Source organism: Botryllus schlosseri, chromosome 13 (genome assembly GCF_051294905.1).
Source record: "Botryllus schlosseri isolate E-star chromosome 13, Bs_hap1, whole genome shotgun sequence".
In the NCBI taxonomy this organism is placed as follows: Eukaryota; Metazoa; Chordata; class Ascidiacea; order Stolidobranchia; family Styelidae; genus Botryllus; species Botryllus schlosseri.
The window spans coordinates 23,668,060-23,687,424 of record NC_137248.1 but is presented as its reverse complement, the minus strand read 5'-3'; the positions used below and the strand labels follow the sequence as shown (position 1 = coordinate 23,687,424).

At 40.7% G+C, this 19,365-nt stretch overlaps 1 protein-coding gene across 4 annotated transcripts; it reads right to left on the bottom strand.

The window, feature by feature from the left end:
• Window positions 1–5,899: 5,899 nt before the first annotated feature.
• Window positions 5,900–11,630, bottom strand: LOC145454399 (uncharacterized). Of its 4 annotated transcripts, XM_080332392.1 has the most exons (9): window positions 10,263–11,630; window positions 9,918–10,156; window positions 9,753–9,852; window positions 9,012–9,208; window positions 8,697–8,786; window positions 8,486–8,623; window positions 7,814–7,913; window positions 7,003–7,317; window positions 5,900–6,600 (listed from the first exon to the last, which is right to left on the bottom strand). In XM_080332392.1, exons 2-8 carry the CDS (start codon window positions 10,005–10,007, stop codon window positions 7,040–7,042), a joined length of 993 nt encoding a protein of 330 aa, XP_080188518.1. In that variant the 5' UTR covers window positions 10,008–10,156; window positions 10,263–11,630; the 3' UTR covers window positions 5,900–6,600; window positions 7,003–7,039. The 4 variants fall into 4 exon arrangements, with proteins under 4 accessions (XP_080188518.1, XP_080188520.1, XP_080188517.1 ...); XM_080332391.1 differs by lacking the exon at window positions 5,900–6,600 and having other exon boundaries at window positions 6,844–7,317; XM_080332394.1 differs by lacking the exons at window positions 5,900–6,600; window positions 8,697–8,786 and having other exon boundaries at window positions 6,839–7,317.
• Window positions 11,631–19,365: the final 7,735 nt, after the last annotated feature.

Here is a 19,365-nt window from a genome sequence, read left to right as displayed (position 1 = left end):
CCGTAACTCCCAGTTCACGACATCAAAATCGCCTGCGCTGACAGGCAATCTAAACGCCGCATGTACGGTGTCAGTGTCCAAATCCCGTCCGAATGCGGCTTTGTATGTTGCGGCCAGCAGTCAAGTAGGGCCCAACATTAGAACTTTGCACGACGACGCGAGTGCCTGACGAATTATTTCTTTTATGCACAACGATTTCCCGGTCCCATGCGAGCCGCAGAGCAAGTGATACCGATTCGCCAGCTCTTCGTCTTCCACTTCAACGGTGGGATCCATGCGGTTCCTCACTCGATTGGCGACGCAATTCACGAAACCAGCTTGCGTAGGTGGAAGCGTTGTGGCAGGTGCGATAATGAAATTCGTCACGTCCAATTCGTCGAATGAGAACGCTCCATCGAAATGCTTGTTGCAGACTTGAAACAAGCTCACTGTATATCCCCAAATTGTGAATATATAATTCGCTCGGCAAGATTTTTGATGGCAAATCTCTTCCACGCTGGCTCGGTCTTGCCAAAATGAGGCTCTATTGTGCACCGCAAACGAAAATAACTTGATGTCGGTTGACAGGACATCGAATCGCGGATGATAAAGTTCTTCAAGGCGCCGGCAAGAAACGTTCATTAGAGAATCTTGGAAGAAGTAGACGTCGTTCTTCATGTCCACAGACTTCACTCCCAGCAAAAGTGGCTTCGAGGCGCGCCTAGAATGCGACTGATCTCCCGTCACGGTGAAATTGCGCAAGAACTCGAAAAGTGTCATCCTCTCAGCCGATGGTACCCGATTCATATAAGCTTTTACGGTGTCATTGGAGCTCGCTCGTTCTAATGTTGGGATCAGGAATCGCTTCGTGTCCGAACAGGTATACGCCATCTTCACGTCGGCCAACAGAGTGATCATTTCCGGCTCCGCCGGGCATAAGTCTCGCAGATATCGGTACGCGACGCTCTGCGCAAGTATAGGAGCAAGTGCAGGGACAGGAATAGGAATAGGTGTGGGCGCTGGTTCGTCTTCCACTTCCGCTTCGTCTTTTACAACTGTCCCAGCGGACACCGGAGATGGGTGCGTAGGAATAGGTGTGGGCGCTGGTTCCTCTTCCACTTCCGCTTCGTCTTTTACAATGTACCAGCGGGCACCGGAGATGGAGGCGTAGGCATCGGTACATCAGATCCGGATTGCCTGTCCATATGTCCATATATGTGATGCCGATTCCACCTCCGTCTCGGTCACAACGTTGTCGTATGGCGGTATAACGGATAAAACGCGGTTTGCGGTGCGCTAATAATCCTGCGGCGTGGGATCGGTTATTACCTTTTATGATTTTGTCATTGAATGCCTCGGTGCGCGAGGGATATATATATGATTATTCCGCGGCGGAAATGACGTATGGGAAAAATGTGCGGTTGCCTGGAACCTACTTTGAGTATGACCCGAATAAGTTCAAGAATAGTCAAGCAGAGGTACTTTGTGACGTGCGTGAATTTTTCGAAAACTTGAATTTCAATAAGTCCAACATCCGGACGAATGCCAATATCAATAAGTCCAACATCCGGACGAATGCCAATATCAATAAGTCCAACATCCGGACGAATGCCAATACATACGTTCCGCCGGATCTCATGGTTTGTTCACATGTTTATGTAAAAAAATGAGAGGGGTAAAGAGACCGCTTTTGATTTCTGGTATGTGGGTCCTTACAAAATAATCGAGAGATCGAAATCGGGGAAGTCTTTTACTTTGTTGATTAAAGGGAAAGAGAAAACCGTGTCGATTGACAGACTGACAGATTGACCGCCATTTGATGTAGATAACGACGTGTTCGATGATTTTGCTCAGCAGTTTCCGCCTGTTGATGCGGACAAATCGGTACTAAACTCCGCGGCAAATCCGGATGACGCACGTGTAATTTCGTCCGGTAGCGATGACAGCGAGAGCGACTGTCCGGGTAGTGTTAGTGACGCATCTCGAGAGCGTGTATCTGATTGCTTACCTGTTGATGTTGATCGCGTAATTCGTAGGCGTGAATCCCGCGTGCGCGATAACGCTAAGATCCAAATTTCTCGTGATTGCAGAAATATCACCGAGAGTAGTAGTATAGATCGCTCGTGACCTGGCAGGGGTTCTTATGGGCGGGGTGGCGAGCGGCTCTTATTTATTATGGGCGGGGTCGCAAGCGGCTGCGGGAAACCGGGGGTGGCAAGCGGCTCTTTTGTCTTATGGCGGGGGTGGCAAGCGGCTATTGTCTTATGGTCGCACGGTAACCCTTTTCAGTATAAGGATCGGTCGGGCGCAGCTTCGTTGTGGGTATAGACCGCGGCGGCATGGTGTTGAATATGTATCAGATAAATAGTCATGTGAATGAACCTTTGTTAATGTGTATATCGTAAATTATTATATATGATGTCGTAGTTCAGTCGTGACAAATGACCTATCCAGTCACATTTCGAAATTATACGCATATTGATTTGAAATAAGTAATGAAATATTGCAACTATATTCGCGATCGGACTTTCCGTTTGGCAAAGATAGTTTCAGAAATATTATCACTATGACAACTCAACATTTTAACATCTTGCCATGCACAAAAGAGTAAAATACAAAAACCTTTGTAAGTCAATCCGTTTGTAGTAACTCACCAAAGCAAAACAAAAAGTATCCGTATGAAAAGTAGACAAGATTACGCAAGTACATACAATCGCTACAATCTAAAATCCATAGCAAGTTTGGTTATAGTCATATACCGCCAACTCGTCTTTTTTGTTCAACTGTGAAAGTAATTACTACTCGGTATACTCTGTAACATAAAGTAGTTACTACTCGGTGCACACAAATATATTGAGAATATACGACATTTGAAAGTCTGACCAACGTATAGTTAAGAATTCATTTCTTACGATCAAACGCAGGCGTTATATTGAAAATTATCATGATGTAAACATAAGGATTGACTCAGTGATTTGACATATGTAATAGTTGATCAAGACTTGATTATTAAATTATTCACGGTAATTAGACCCGGCGTTGTGGTAAATGTTGTGACAGCAACAAACTTTTCAGTACCAATGATATTAACATATTAAGTTGTAAAACTATGCGTGTCTGAAATGTTCTTGATAAGAAAATTACTCCACCTTGGTAAAAATCAATCTGCGTATCGCGGATATCAGGAAATATTTCTACAAATGTAATTGTTTCCAGTAACTAAGACTAAAGATGAAACAACAATATCAGTATTATTACATTCAACTACCAGTACAATTATTAATATCTATCGCAAATCACTCTGCGTATCGCGGATATCAGGAAATATTTCTACAAATGTAATTGTTTCCAGTAACTAAGACTAAAGATGAAACAACAATATCAGTATTATTACATTCAACTACCAGTACAATTATTAAAATCTATCGTTTGCGATAAACAGCGCTAAAGATGTATTAAGTCTATTATTCATACATTGAACATCCGATATAAAATGCTTTATTATCCCGATTCGCAACGGGTAATTGAAACGACTAAGTGTAGAGTCAGTATATCACAACATCGTTACTATTGAATCCAGCAATTGATACGATTTATTGTCGGAATTTGTGACAGCGAATTGAAACATCCTTACCTTACGGAGTGTGAAAATATCACTTTAGGTATCGAGTACCAGTAGAAGCGGGTGAACAATACTTAATTCGTGACTCGTCGTTGTACTTGCTAAATGTAAAAGATTACAAGGTTACACTCTAAGACCTTGATCAGCACAAGAGCAATTTGGAATATCATTACTGGCTGCAACCTATTCTACTAGACAAAACTCACGGTAATAATAAAATCAAAATATGTGCTACACTGAAATCTACAAAATGTGATTGTATTGTTGTTAGTGATGATGAATTATCATTTGAATCTTCGAAAGTAATTGTAATCGTAAAACCAAACTTGCGAAAGTCATTACCATAACAAAAGAATATTGTAGGTTGCTTGCTAAATGTATGCCGGAAATATTTGTAGAACGCTCACGACCAAAGAAATCGGAAATTGTCATTCATCAAAGTAAATGTCGTCACAATACTCTGCCACTAAAAGACGTTACTTGTATGTGATTGAATCGCCGGTAATTACCTCGCTAAATCAAACCCTAAGGAAATTTCACCCACTCGACGGATATGAAACGGCGTCGCTTAATCGGTGTAGATCGTTTTATTTTTCTAAATGCAAATCATACCTAGCCAACAGAAAACAATTTTCACTCACCCGATAATGAAACCAAGTGGTGGGTTTTCTTTCAATATTTTGTTTGTGTCAAATACTTTGCAATAAACACGCTGGAGTGGTTGTTGAGCTTTACATCATCAAGCTGTCATCTGTAAATCGAGATTACATCCGACTTGTAACTCTATCGTTTAACTAACCGAGTTGTATGCACAGTTTGATATTTTGGTCATTCAGTGATTGCTGAACATACCAAACGATACACATTCATTCCGAAATACTGCATTCATCTCAACTCCCTTTGTCGTGATAATCAAAGTACTTTTGTTTCGATTTCATAACAACCGACTTCTCTATGACACGACTAGTTTTTGCTTATTGCTACACCTCCTCCCCCCAACAACCTACAAACACCTATACCTCATAGGTTCTACACAACGCATGAACAATTTACAGCAATGAGAAGATTTATTTTTACACACGACCCGAGTATTCCACATTTCAGAACGCGAAACTAGACACTGGTATGGATGGCCACGTGCCTCTCGAGGCTGCTTTGTCTTGTGAAGCTTTTGCCGCAAATTTCACACCGCGAGCGTTTGATACCGGCGTGTAGATTCAAATGCGTGCTTAGCTGACCTTTCCGATAAAAGGTTTTTGCACAGATCAAGCATTTGTACGGTTTGACATCTGTATGGACAGTTGGACACCCACATGATTGACGAGAACACTTCTTCGTCCGAAATCTTTTCCACAAATATGACACTGATACGACTTAGACTCGGTGTGAGTAGCCAAGTGATCGTTTAGATGCGCTGATTGGGAAAACACTTTGGCGCTGGACACCCACATGATTGACGAGAACACTTCTTCGTCCGAAATCTTTTCCACAAATATGACACCGATACGACTTAGACTCGGTGTGAGTAGCCAAGTGATCGTTTAGATGCGCTGATTGGGAAAACACTTTGGCGCAGATCTCGCATTTATGGTTTTTAACACCGATATGCATATCCAAATGCTTCAGGAGACCGCTCTTCCTGGTAACCTTTTCGCGCAAATATCGCACTGATGCGACTTAGTCTCTCCATGAGTGTCAAGTCTCTCCATGAGTGTTCAAGTGGTTTTTTAGATGTGTTGACTGCGAAAAATTCATGGCACAGATCCAACATTTGTGGGTTTTAATGCCGATATGCATGTTCATATGTCTCGCGAGGCTGGTTTTTCTTGTGAAGCTTTTCGCACAAATGTCACACTGATGATCTTTTACGCCAGCATGAACATCTAGTTGGATTTTCAGCTCGCTCTTTCTTGTAAATGATTTTGCGCAGATGCAGCATCGGGTCGCTTCCATAGTTCGTAGTCTAAAACACTTCCTGCGTATGAATGAATAAATGTTAAGCGACTCAACAACACCCGGTGAATAATCGATAAGTACACTGTGTAATTTTTTTCATGTCGTTGAAATCAGAAAAGACAATTTTTTCGTCAAAAAAGATCCCACGTAAAATGTCCTAGATGATGTCGATTGTGCTTTATATTTAGGTGTTTCCGATCTAGGTGATACCCCACTGCGGCCTGATATAGAATACTAAATAATGTGGCGTACATGTCGACCTCCGTTCTGTCCTCGCAATAACACCAAAATCACCTAGCGTACTCGACAATCAAACTGTTTGAATCCCGCATGGGGCATTTTATTATAAACGTAAACGGAATAATGAACGTGTATGCAAATAAACATACTGCACTAAAATAAATTGAAGGCAAGAAATAGGACATGCAGCATAAATCGTAGCCGAAACTTTCCAATTAGAATATGGCAGCCCTACCCGCATGGAAATAGACCACATGCTAAGTCCAGCTTGGAAAAATTACTTGAACTTATTACAGAATTTGTTATTATGCTACTTAATTGAAAGTATAACTCACTAAACAAATGTAGCGAGTACCCGCATGGAAATAAACCACATGCCAAGTCCAGCTTGGAAAAATTACTTGAACTCATTTGTACCATGTAACGAACTTGTAGTACTTGTGAAGTACTACTCAAAAAACGAATGTAGCGAGAAATCCATTCTTAGAAAGTCTTATTCTGGAGCATATTGTTGAAATCTGAGCAAGAAATCGGCCAATTTGGTAGACATACATTGAGCACTTTTGTCGCCTATTACGACATGTTGGACAAAAGCCAGAAGCTGAAAATCTTTCGAATACTTTAGGTCCCAGCATAATAGCATGCCATGATATTAATCAGCATATCAAAGACCGTATCATAGTCTTGACACAAAATTCTATGGCCGACAGGTAGAATCCAGCCCTGGATCTTGCCATTCTAGTGCTTTGCGACACCAACTGTGGAGGCTGTGATCTTTTGCAGTGGATTCGAGCATCTTGAGCCTGGAATAATAGTATTTTTTTCAAAAATTCAAACAATGCATATGACTGTCAACAACAGGGGTGACATCTCTACACCAGTAATTCACTAAGTTATCTAGACACGCCGGACAATGTGAAAAATTTCACGCCCACTTACCGTAATGTCACAAAAGTTTATTGCATGGAACGTTATGACTTGCATGGAACGTTATGACTGTTACTGAGAAAATTCTCAAGAATAATATTCGGACTCTACGGAATTGTAGGTAAATGGCGAAAGAGAGAAAACTTTTTGTTATCGACCACTGCTTTCCACCCCCTTCGTATGCTTTCATGCCCCTCAGTTCAAGAACCACTGCTGCACAGTCAGCTGCATGTATCAGCGATTGACATCATTATATAAACTTAGTTATAATCAAGTACCTGTTCCACTGACAATGCAGATACTGTGGACTTCTTTCTAGAGTTCATACTGGCGTCGGTCTTCTTCGGTCTTCTTCAACTGGATTCTGCCATCGGCGAGTTGCGATTTTACTTTCAGCAGATTTTTCAGTTGATCATTCACACTAAACGTTTGGAGAATTTCACTGAGAGGGATCCCTTTCTTTGTTAGCTGAGCACGCCGGTATCCGTACAATTGCTTGAAAAGGGACACGATATTCTGCCATCTGCGGTCCTCGTTGTCGAATTCCTTTTGCAGCTGACGAGTCGCTTCTCCAACAGTCAACTTGAATCCACCTGAATATGTAAATATTAGTAGTGACACAATACTCAAGATGGCTTGGTGCTACCGAAAACAGGGTCTGGTCTAATTTCCTACCCACAACGCTGTAATGCCCATGAACAATGCCGGTCTATACCCACAGTACAAACTACGCTGTAATTAAAATGGCGCACATTACCAGACTATTTCTATATACTCACAGTACAAACTATGTTGTAATTAAACTGGCGCACACCACCAGACCACTTCTATATACGCACAGTACAAACTATGTTGTAATTAAACTGGCGCACACCACCAGACCACTTCTATACACGTACAGTACAAACTTTGTTGTAATTGAACTGGCGCACACCACCAGACCACTTCTATATACGCACAGTAAAAACTATGTTGTAATTAAACTGGCGCACACCAACAGACCACTTCTATATACGCACAGTACAAACCATGTTGTAATTAAACTGGCCCACATTACCGGACTCCTTTTATATACTCGCAGTAATTTACCTGACACTGCTGACACGGAAGCGTTTTTAAAGGAAGAAGGATGTTGTCTGAGTAGTCTGAGCGCTTTCAATTTCTGAGACAGTTTTGTGTTGATATTTTTCTAGAAAAAAATGAGATGATCAGTGCAAATGAATTTAGACCAATGAGACCAGTTTACTTTACCCAGGGGGGGTTCTGTAAGTCGATTGCATGGAACGTTATGACTGTTAATGAGAAAATTCTCAAGCATAAAATCCGGAGTATACACAGAACAATATGAATTGCACGTAACTGGCGAGAAGCGAGAAAACTTTGTTGTTGACCACTGCTTTTCACCCCCTTCAGATGCTTTCATGCCCCTCAGTTTAAGAGAGAAAGAGATATGATATTTTTATACGCCTGCACCATCGGAGATGCTTCGACGACGAAGTTGCGATACAAGCGCGAGTTCATCTAGTCTGCGCCCCCCGTTTGTTTTCTCCTCCATGATATCCGTGATTGCTGAGCGCCTAGCAGGATAGCTGCGGATACCAATTTTCCAGTCTTCGGTATGACCCGGCCGGGGTTCAAACCCACGACCTACCGATCGAAAAGCCGGACGCATAACCATTACACTATCTCGCTCACCACTGCCGCACAGTCAGCTGCATGAATCAGTGATTGAAATCATTATATAAACTTATAATCACGTACCTGTTCCACTGACAATGCAGATACTGTGGACTTCTTTTTAGAGTTCAGGCTGGCGTCGGTCTTCTTCCACTTTACTCTGCCATCGGCGAGTTGCCATTGTACTTTCAGCAGATTTTTCAGTTGATCATTCACACTGAACTGAAAAACAAAAAATCAATAAGTTATTATCAATCAGTTCTAAATCATAATAGCTTTGCGAGTCCCAATTTACCCTATCCAATGTATGCATCATTTTTGTGTTATTAGTTTTCATCTCATCAATTGTAGTTGGTGCGATCAACTTCAAGAAATCTTCCCTGACCTGTAAAAATACGAGTTTTTCGAGTATTATATTAAGAACTGGCACTATATATTCTTTGTGGCGGTATAAAAGGCACATAATTCCTACCCCAAATCATTCATGTTGTGACATCAGAATGAGTGATACAGGAATACTATCCTCGACCCTAATACTAAATTCAGAGTCAATACACTAACCCGCACTCGATATCGCAGAAGCCTAATGATAAATCATACATGCTCTCACCAGTCTGATGTCACCTAAGGTAGAGAACGTTTGCAGAATTTCATTGAGAGGGATCCCTTTCTTCGTTAGCTGAGCACGCCGGTGTCCGTACAATTGTTTGAAAAGAGTCACGATTTTCTGCCAGTTGCAGTCCTCGTTGTCAAATTCCTTTTGCAGCTGACGAGTCGCCGCTTCTCCAACAGTCAACTTTAATCCCCCTGAATGTGTTAATATTAGTATAGTGACACAATACTCAAGATGGCTTGGTGCTACCGCAAACAGGGTCTGGTCTAATTTCCTACCCACAACGCTCTAATGCCCATGAACAATGCCGGTCTGCTTCTATACCCACAGTACAAACTACGCTGTAATTAAACCGGCGCAAATCACCGGACGACTTCGATATACTCACAGTACAAACTACCCTGTAATTAACCGGCGCACATCACCGTAATACTTCTATATACTCACAGTACAAACTACATTGAAATTAAACCGGCGCACATCACCGGACTACGTCTATATACTCACAGTACAAACTACGTTGTAATTAACCGGCGCAAATCACCGGACTACTTCTATATACTCACAGTACAAACTACATTGAAATTAAACCGGCGCACATCACCGGACTACTTCTATATACTCACAGTACAAACTATGTTGTAATTAAACCGGCGCACATCACCGGACTACTTCTATATACTCACAGTACAAACTATGTACTTCTATACCCACATTACATACTATTTAGTAATTTACCGGACACTGCCGACACGGAAGCGTTTTTGAAGGAAGAAGGACGTTGTCTTAGAAGTCTGAGCGCTCTCAATTTCTGAGACAGTTTCGTGTTGATATTTTTCTAGAAAAAAAATGAGATGATCAGTGCAAATGAATTTAGACCAATGAGACCAGTTTACTTTTTACCCAGGGTTGTTCTGTAAGGTAGATCCTAAGCACGGATACTTTTCCACAAGTGCCTTCCCAAAACTTTCGATACGATGACTTATTGGTCATGTCACCATTGTTCAGGATGTGATTTGCACACTGCTCCACTACGAGGTTGATGACTTCATAAGCTGTACGTTGCTTCACGCTAGTTCAACTTTCACACTGAATTCCGGCGAGGGCATCGGAGGATCGAGGTGCCCCATACTGCATGGTGGCTGTTGATTGATGAAAATATGAGTTGGTGTCCTACTAGAATAATGTGGATATTTACCATATCAACCAGACAGCTAAATTCATTGCAAAATTTGATCAAATACTTACTGGCATAGCTGCTTCTGAAGAAGCTAAATCACAACGGACTGACGGCTCTACGGGCATGGTGTTATCTAAATCATCATTGACTGACGGCTCTACCGGCATGGTGGTATCTAAATCCTCATCAACCGACGCTTCTCCCGGCAAGGTGGTATCCGATTCAGCAATCGAGGCTGATTCATCGGACATATTGTTTTGATCTTGATTTGTTGACAACTTTATCCATAACTGAAACAACAAGACTTAGTTGCATGAACACATTTCAGTTGATTAGCTTCTTACTTCTTGCAGATTCAACAGATGGCGCGTCACACCAATGGTGAATATTTGCCAAAAGTCTTAATTACAAGCTTGCACGTATAAATCAGACTCGGATGGTCCTTGTGACGTTTCAAGAAATCTTTTGTAATCCGATCTGAACTCCCAACGAACAGGCACAGCCAACATGATTTTTCATCTGACATTTACGACACTCTAATATAATTATTTCTAGACAAAATGAAAAGAAAAACATTCTAGATCACAATTCGTACCACCATTGAACCCCCTACAAGATGCATCGATCACAACTGCTCACTAAATTGTGTAGATTACCATCGCTAGTAGGGCTGGGCAAAATCGAGTGCCATAGTGCATCGATGGATCACGACTCATGCTTCAAGTTGAGTATTCTAGGACCACTCATAGTCATTATGACAACATAACAGAATGTAAATTGACAAGATTCAAAGCTTTTTACTATGTTTGGTACGCTGCAATACGGCCAATCAATGCTAACACAGTAGAAATAAGTATCACAACTTCAATTCCCGTTGAAAAATTGATACTCATGGCGAAGAGCGTCTCATACTTCAAAATATCGTCTTTTACCACTACACTCAAATCAGTTAAATTGATACTCATTCAAAATCCGCGTACTATAATCATTGTGCCCAGCCCTAATCGCTAGTTACGCAATGTTTCAAGTTTAAAGCGGAGAGCTATAGCTATAGCTGTTATAACAGCCTGGCATATTACTGCTATGCGTGAGCTATATACAGATTAGGATCGTACTTTATATCAGATATCTATATAACAGGGTACATTAATGCTAAAGCTATTTATCTACCTTCCAATATCTTGATATGGCGCGATGCATGCAACACCGTTACTCACCAAGAAAGTTTTCAAATCTGCAGCACAATCAGTTCCTGTCTTGTCCCCGGCACGTTGAATCGCAAGAGAGCGAGACGGGCAACACAGAACTTACGCAAAGCGGAAAAAAAGAGAAATTTTCTCTATAGCGCCTAGCTTTTTTCGCGGCCATGCGCTGAAAGCTCTCCTTTGTGATGCCTCAAGCGGATAATTTCGCGATTCTGGGATCTCAAATTGACAGTGTAATATTATAACACCCCCCCCCCCCCCCAGTTACATCAGTACTAATCTTAATTTACCAGACTAACTGGGTTACTCTGTATAGTAACTATTGTACACTTACAAGTTTAAAGCCTATTCTCATCCTGACCAGTTACATCAGCACTAATCTTAATTTACCAGACTAACTGGGTGACTCTGTATAGTAACTATTGTACACTTACAAGTTTAAAGCCTATTCTCATCCTGACAAATTGAACGCAAACTAAAATAAAAGCCTATTCTCATCCTGACAAATTGAACGCAAACTAAAATAATCGAGAATTTTCGAATGAGTAATCTGTACATCAAGAAGGCGATTGCACCCACTTAAATATCGCTAAAACTTCTTCACAATACATTCAGAGCTTTCGTTATAACTATTCTATTGCTTTGGTCCGGTAATCTTAACCCGACAACTGCTAAATTTCGCCCCCCTCCAAGTCACTCGAAGTTTTGCAGTATATTTACCACTTCTTACGAACACCAGCTGTCCAGGTCTTAATCCGACTGCTTCATCACTGAAAAAATCTTCCAAGTCGCCGAAAGGTTTGCAATATATTTACCACTTCCCCGTCGCAGTCAGCTGTATGAGTTTTAAGTCGATGACTATTCGCACCCCGGGGTAACATTAGACACACGCCGCTTACCCTAGTAAAAATACATTTTCGTTTCGAAAACTGACAACCACACCGATAATTTGATATTTTTGTATTTTCTTACAGCGAACAGCGACAAAATATACACCAACAACGACTCCGATACATTTGTCTAATCAAATATTCACTTGTGCTGGTGCATCCCATCAAAATCATCGGTTGCCCACTTGCAATGTGCTCTTGCATATCGAAATGCATGTTTTCGGAAATTGGACAATAGGTTGCGATTTGTCTGTGATGTTCGGGTTCGTGCTTTGGATTTTCCAGAGTCAAAATGTCTGAATAAAACACCTCCTCGACGATGGTTGGTACGTGGATAACCGTGTTCGGAAAACGACTGAATTTATGTTGCCCATCGCACTAACAAATCGGGTTGAGTTTTCTCGCGTATGTTTACAATATTGTGTCTTTATTGGTCAATACATATCGCTCCAGTCAGCTGAAACCGGATGAACATAAGAAAGTGTGTGAGCGGGTCCGGATATTCACTCATGACCCAACGACCAATATTCAAGTAAACATGTTACACCCTGCGTTTCCACGAAATAATACCACCCACACATACACCGCGATTGTTTGCCTACACAAGTATACGCGTAAATGGAGGTGTGTGACATTGCATGCAGTGTGTTGGTATACAAACATCGGGGAGTAAGCCTTCGATCCACAGACATTATCATAGGCGGTAATTTTGATGCAGATCGAATGTCATCAAGCACACCCGAGGTCATACCAATAAGTCACATTGCAATGACTCTGAGTCAATCTGAAGCATGACATACAGACACACAAACATAGAAACCGTAACATGGGTATTCGCACGACTACCTTTGATAGGGAAAGTGAACTGTACAGTACATACCAATATTGCGATGACAGTCAAATATGCGAACTGTACAGTACATACCAATAGAGCGTTCACAGTCGAATATGCGAACCGTGCACAATCATATACTCAGATTTTTGTTGGATATGTACGAAACCAATAAATCGATACATCTCTGTTCCTTCGACATCAATAATACTAGCGGCGTTCCAATGCATCGCTCGAATGTAAGGTTCGTCAGGTGTAAAATCCATGTCAAATAGCACCAAAGTGTGCCTTCCGTGTTTTATTATTTCCACCGACGCTTCTTGTCTGTGTCGTAACACTACGGTGCGGGGAGTTGAAAAACGGTGGATTGTGAAACGGATTGACATGACCAACTGAAACCAACGTCAATAGCCTTGTGGTGGTGACAGTTTCAAAATACTCCGATATGACGAGACCAACCCCGATCTCTGGTGACGATGACCGTTTCGAAATGTCGCCGGACGAACTAGACAAACCCATACGAAGGTGTGTTTTATGATTACGTGTGAAATCGCGAGATAGTGTTCTATTGTGGTGTACGATTGCAGTCTTCATTCCACAGAAACACGCCTTATTGGATCACAGTATCAGTCCGAGATTTGCAGAATCACTATTCAAGATATTTATCCGGAGTCGTGTTATGTGGGAGTAGCGACATCCATTCATCGTGACTGAAAGACTGATCGCAATCATTTCGAGCACCGTACTTCGATAGTTCACCTAGATCAAACGCTGTAGTCTCAGCAGAAAACTTCGGTGTCGACAACACAATGGATATTGACCGATCTATCCAATTGGTCTGGGTGGTCCGTCTGCAGATAGGGTCATGACTATCTTGTAATGTTACAACGCGATAAAACTATCGAGTAAATCAGTGAACGGTATCGAAATATCGATGTAATAGCGCGGACTCAGAGTCATTGCAATCTGCATCAAAATTACCGGCTATGATAATGTCTGTGGATCGAAGGCTTACTCCCCGATGTTTGTATACCAACACACTGCATGCAATGTCACACACCTCCATTTACGCGTATACTTGTGTAGGCAAACAATCGCGGTGTATGTGTGGGTGGTATTTTTTCGTGGAAACACAGGGTGTAACATGTTTACTTGAATATTGGTCGTTGGGTCATGAGTGAATATCCGGACCCGCTCACACACTTTCTTATGTTCATCCGGTTTCAGCTGACTGGAGCGATATGTATTGACCAATAAAGACACAATATTGTAAACACACGCGAGAAAACTCAACCCGATTTGTTAGTATGATGGGCAACATAAATTCAGTCGTTTTCCGAACACGGTTATCCACGTACCAACCATCGTCGAGGAGGTGTTTTATTCAGACATTTTGACTCTGGAAAATCCAAAGCACGAACCCGAACATCACAGACAAATCGCAACCTATTGTCCAATTTCCGAAAACATGCATTTCGATATGCAAGAGCACATTGCAAGTGTGCAACCGATGATTTTGATGGGATGCACCAGCACAAGTGAATATTTGATTAGACAAATGTATCGGAGTCGTTGTTGGTGTATATTTTGTCGCTGTTCGCTGTGAGAAAATACAAAAATATCAAATTATCGGTGTGGTTGTCAGTTTTTGAAACGAAAATGTATTTTTACTAGGGTAAGCGGCGTGTGTCTAATGTTACCCCGGGGTGCGAATAGTCATCGACTTAAAACTCATACAGCTGACTGCGACGGGGAAGTGGTAAATATATTGCAAACCTTTCGGCGACTTGGAAGATTTTTTCAGTGATGAAGCAGTCGGATTAAGACCTGGACAGCTGGTGTTCGTAAGAAGTGGTAAATATACTGCAAAACTTCGAGTGACTTGGAGGGGGGCGAAATTTACCAGTTGTCGGGTTAAGATTACCGGACCACAGCAATAGAATAGTTATAACGAAAGCTCTGAATGTATTGTGAAGAAGTTTAAGCGATATTTAAGTGGGTGCAATCGCCTTCTTGATGTACTGATTACTCATTCGAAAATTCTCGATTATTTTAGTTTGCGTTCAATTTGTCAGGATGAGAATAGGCTTTAAACTTGTAAGTGTACAATAGTTACTATACAGAGTCACCCAGTTAGTCTGGTAAATTAAGATTAGTGCTGATGAACTGGTCAGGATGAGAATAGGCTTTAAACTTGTAAGTGTACAATAGTTACTATACAGAGTCACCCAGTTAGTCTGGTAAATTAAGATTAGTACTGATGTAACTGGGGGGGGGGGGGTTATAATATTACTTATCGATTATTCACCGGGTGTTGAGTCGCTTAACATTTATTCATTCATACGCAGGAAGTGTTTTAGACTACGAACTATGGAAGCGACCCGATGCTGCATCTGCGCAAAATCATTTACAAGAAAGAGCGAGCTGAAAATCCATCTAGATGTTCATGCTGGCGTAAAAGATCATCAGTGTGATATTTGTGCGAAAAGCTTCACAAGAAAAACCAGCCTCGCGATACATATGAACATGCATATCGGCATTAAAACCCACAAATGTTGGATCTGTGCCATGGATTTTTCGCAGTCAACACATCTAAAAAACCACTTGAACACTCATGGAGAGACTTGACACTCATGGAGAGACTAAGTCGCATCAGTGCGATATTTGCGCGAAAAGGTTCACCAGGAAGAGCGGTCTCCTGAAGCATTTGGATATGCATATCGGTGTTAAAAACCATAAATGCGAGATCTGCGCCAAAGTGTTTTCCCAATCAGCGCATCTAAACGATCACTTGGCTACTCGCACCGAGTCTAAGTCGTATCAGTGTCATATTTGTGGAAAAGATTTCGGACGAAGAAGTGTTCTCGTCAATCATGTGGGTGTCCACTGTCCATACAGATGTCAAACCGTACAAATGCTTGATCTGTGCAAAAACCTTTTATCGGAAAGGTCAGCTAAGCACGCATTTGAATCTACACGCCGGTATCAAACGCTCGCGGTGTGAAATTTGCGGCAAAAGCTTCACAAGACAAAGCAGCCTCGAGAGGCACGTGGCCATCCATACCAGTGTCTAGTTTAGCGTTCTGAAATGTGGAATACTCGGGTCGTGTGTAAAAATAAATCTTCTCATTGCTGTAAATTGTTCATGCGTTGTGTAGAACCTATGACGTATAGGTGTTTGTAGGTTGTTGGGGGGAGGGGGTGTAGCATTATGCAAAATCTAGTCGTGTCATAGAGAAGTCGGTTGTTATGAAATCGAAACAAAAGTACTTTGATTATCACGACCAAGGGAGTTGAGATGAATGCAGTATTTCGGAAGTGAATGTGTATCGTTTGGTATGTTCAGCAATCACTGAATGACCAAAATATCAAACTGTGCATACAACTCGGTTAGTTAAACGATAGAGTTACAAGTCGGATGTAATCTCGATTTACAGATGACAGCTTGATGATGTAAAGCTCAACCACTCCAGCGTGTTTATTGCAAAGTATTTGACACAAACAAAATATTGAAAGAAAACCTACCACTTGGTTTCATTATCGGGTGAGTGAAAATTGTTTTCTGTTGGCTAGGTATGATTTGCATTTAGAAAAATAAAACGATCTACACCGATTAAGCGACGCTGTTTCATATCCGTCGAGTGGGTGAAATTTCCTTAGGGTTTGATTTAGCGAGTTAATTACCGGCGATTCAATCACATACAAGTAACGTCTTTTAGTGGCAGAGTATTGTGACGACATTTACTTTGATGAATGACAATTTCCGATTTCTTTGGTCGTGAGCGTTCTACAAATATTTCCGGCATACATTTAGCAAGCAACCTACAATATTCTTTTGTTATGGTAATGACTTTCGCAAGTTTGGTTTTACGATTACAATTACTTTCGAAGATTCAAATGATAATTCATGATCACTAACAACAATACAATCACATTTTGTAGATTTCAGAGTAGCACATATTTTGATTTTATTATTACCGTGAGTTTTGTCTAGTAGAATAGGTTGCAGCCAGTAATGATATTCCAAATTGACCTTGTGCTGATCAAGGTCTTAAAGTGTAACCTTGTAATCTTTTACATTTAGCAAGTACAACGACGAGTCACGAATTAAGTATTGTTCACCCGCTTCTACTGGTACTCGATACCTAAAGTGATATTTTCACACTCCGTAAGGTAAGGATGTTTCAATTCGCTGTCACAAATTCCGACAATAAATCGTATCAATTGCTGGATTCAATAGTAACGATATTGTGATATACTGACTCTACACTTAGTCGTTTCAATTACCCGTTGCGAATCGGCATAATAAAGCAGTTTGTATCGGATGTTCAATGTATGAATAATAGACTTAATACATCTTCAGCGCTGTTTATCGCAAACGATAGATTTTAATAATTGTACTGGTAGTTGAATGTAATAATACTGATATTGTTGTTTCATCTTTAGTCTTAGTTACTGGAAACAATTACATTTGTAGAAATATTTCCTGATATCCGCGATACGCAGAGTGATTTTTACCAAGGTGGAGTAATTTTCCTATCAAGAACATTTCAGACACGCATAGTTTTACAACGTAATATGTTAATAACATTGGTACTGAAAAGTTTGTTGCTGTCACAACATTAACCACAACGCCGGGTCTAATTACCGTGAATAATTTATTAATCAAGTCTTGATCAACTATTACATATGTCAAATCACTGAGTCAATCCTTATGTTTACATCATGATAATTTTCAATATAACGCCTGCGTTTGATCGTAAGAAATGAATTCTTAACTATACGTTGGTCAGACTTTCAAATGTCGTATATTCTCAATATATTTGTGTGCACCGAGTAGTAACTACTTTATGTTACAGAGTATACCGAGTAGTAATTACTTTCACAGTTGAACAAAAAAGACGAGTTGGCGGTATATGACTATAACCAAACTTGCTACGGATTTTAGATTGTAGCGATTGTATGTACTTGCGTAATCTTGTCTACTTTTCATACGGATACTTTTTGTTTTGCTTTGGTGAGTTACTACAAACGGATTGACTTACAAAGGTTTTTGTATTTTACTCTTTTGTGCATGGCAAGATGTTAAAATGTTGAGTTGTCATAGTGATAATATTTCTGAAACTATCTTTGCCAAACGGAAAGTCCGATCGCGAATATAGTTGTAATATTTCATTACTTATTTCAAATCAATATGCGTATAATTTCGAAATGTGACTGGGTGAAAGTTGGTAGTTATGTTTGTCAATAGTCAAAGTCAAGATATTTCATTTTGGATTACCCGAATTTACCTTTAGTATATCCCGCGAATGGATTCCGACGCCGCACTATAACATTTTTTGATAATAAGGACTCAAGGATTTTCAATCAACAATACCTGGATTTTTTGGTAATGCTAGAGTTGGCAAATGATAAGTTGCGTGTTTTTGTTAAGCGTTTGATTTCTCAGAAATAAATACAATTATTGTATGTGCATACTTGCGATTTCTTGATTCTTGTTTAGTTAGTTGGTATTGATTCTATAGGTGTGAAACAGCGGTGTGGAATGTGTGAATAATTCGACGCGACTGAAGTTGGAGTCAGTAATATTCAGGTTACGTTCGAATCAACAGATCGCGGTAAATGGATTTCTTAAAGGATTAGAGTTGTACCGGCTCAACACATTCAAATACGAATCAACTTGGTTTGTGCAGTGAGTATAGACTTTCAAGTTGACAAATTGACACATTGCTTGAATATTCTAAATTGACACATTGCTTGAATATTCTCATGATTCTTATCATGCAACTAAAGTCAACCCCTGTTCCGAAGTGTCCAAACATATAGCGACCACCAGAAAGTGTCAAATTGTTGGTTTTCGAGTCACCGTCTGCGACGGTTCTGTGACAAACTAATTACCGAAATATTACCTTGGGACCGATCGGTATGTCTGTAACACCAAATCATGAGCGATTACTATGTCTGAAGCATTACCCTGTAAGCGGTCGTAGGATTTTAAAATTATTTCACACCTTTTTGAATAAGCGAGATCAATGATATTCTCTATCCATCCTGATACACGAAGTCTATATCTAGGAACTTATCCAGTAGACCAATTACCAAAGAAACCAACTAGTGGATAATTCGCTATCACCATTAATTACGACGAGTCAAGTTTGCCTGGGTCTCACTGGGTGTGTATATACAGAGATGACGATACTCATTTTCATGATTCGCTAGGTTTCGGACCGCTGAAACCTCAGAT

Excerpts from the sequence above, each read along its gene's own strand:
- LOC145454399 (XM_080332392.1), bottom strand. The coding sequence starts at position 10,007 with ATGACCAATAAGTCATCGTATCGAAAGTTTTGGGAAGGCACTTGTGGA. Across the intron at positions 9,853-9,917 it reads ACCTTACAGAACAACCCTGG|AAAAATATCAACACGAAACT; the intron begins GTAAAAAGTAAA and ends TTTTTTTTCTAG. Across the intron at positions 8,787-9,011 it reads CCTTAGGTGACATCAGACTG|GTCAGGGAAGATTTCTTGAA; the intron begins GTGAGAGCATGT and ends GTATTTTTACAG.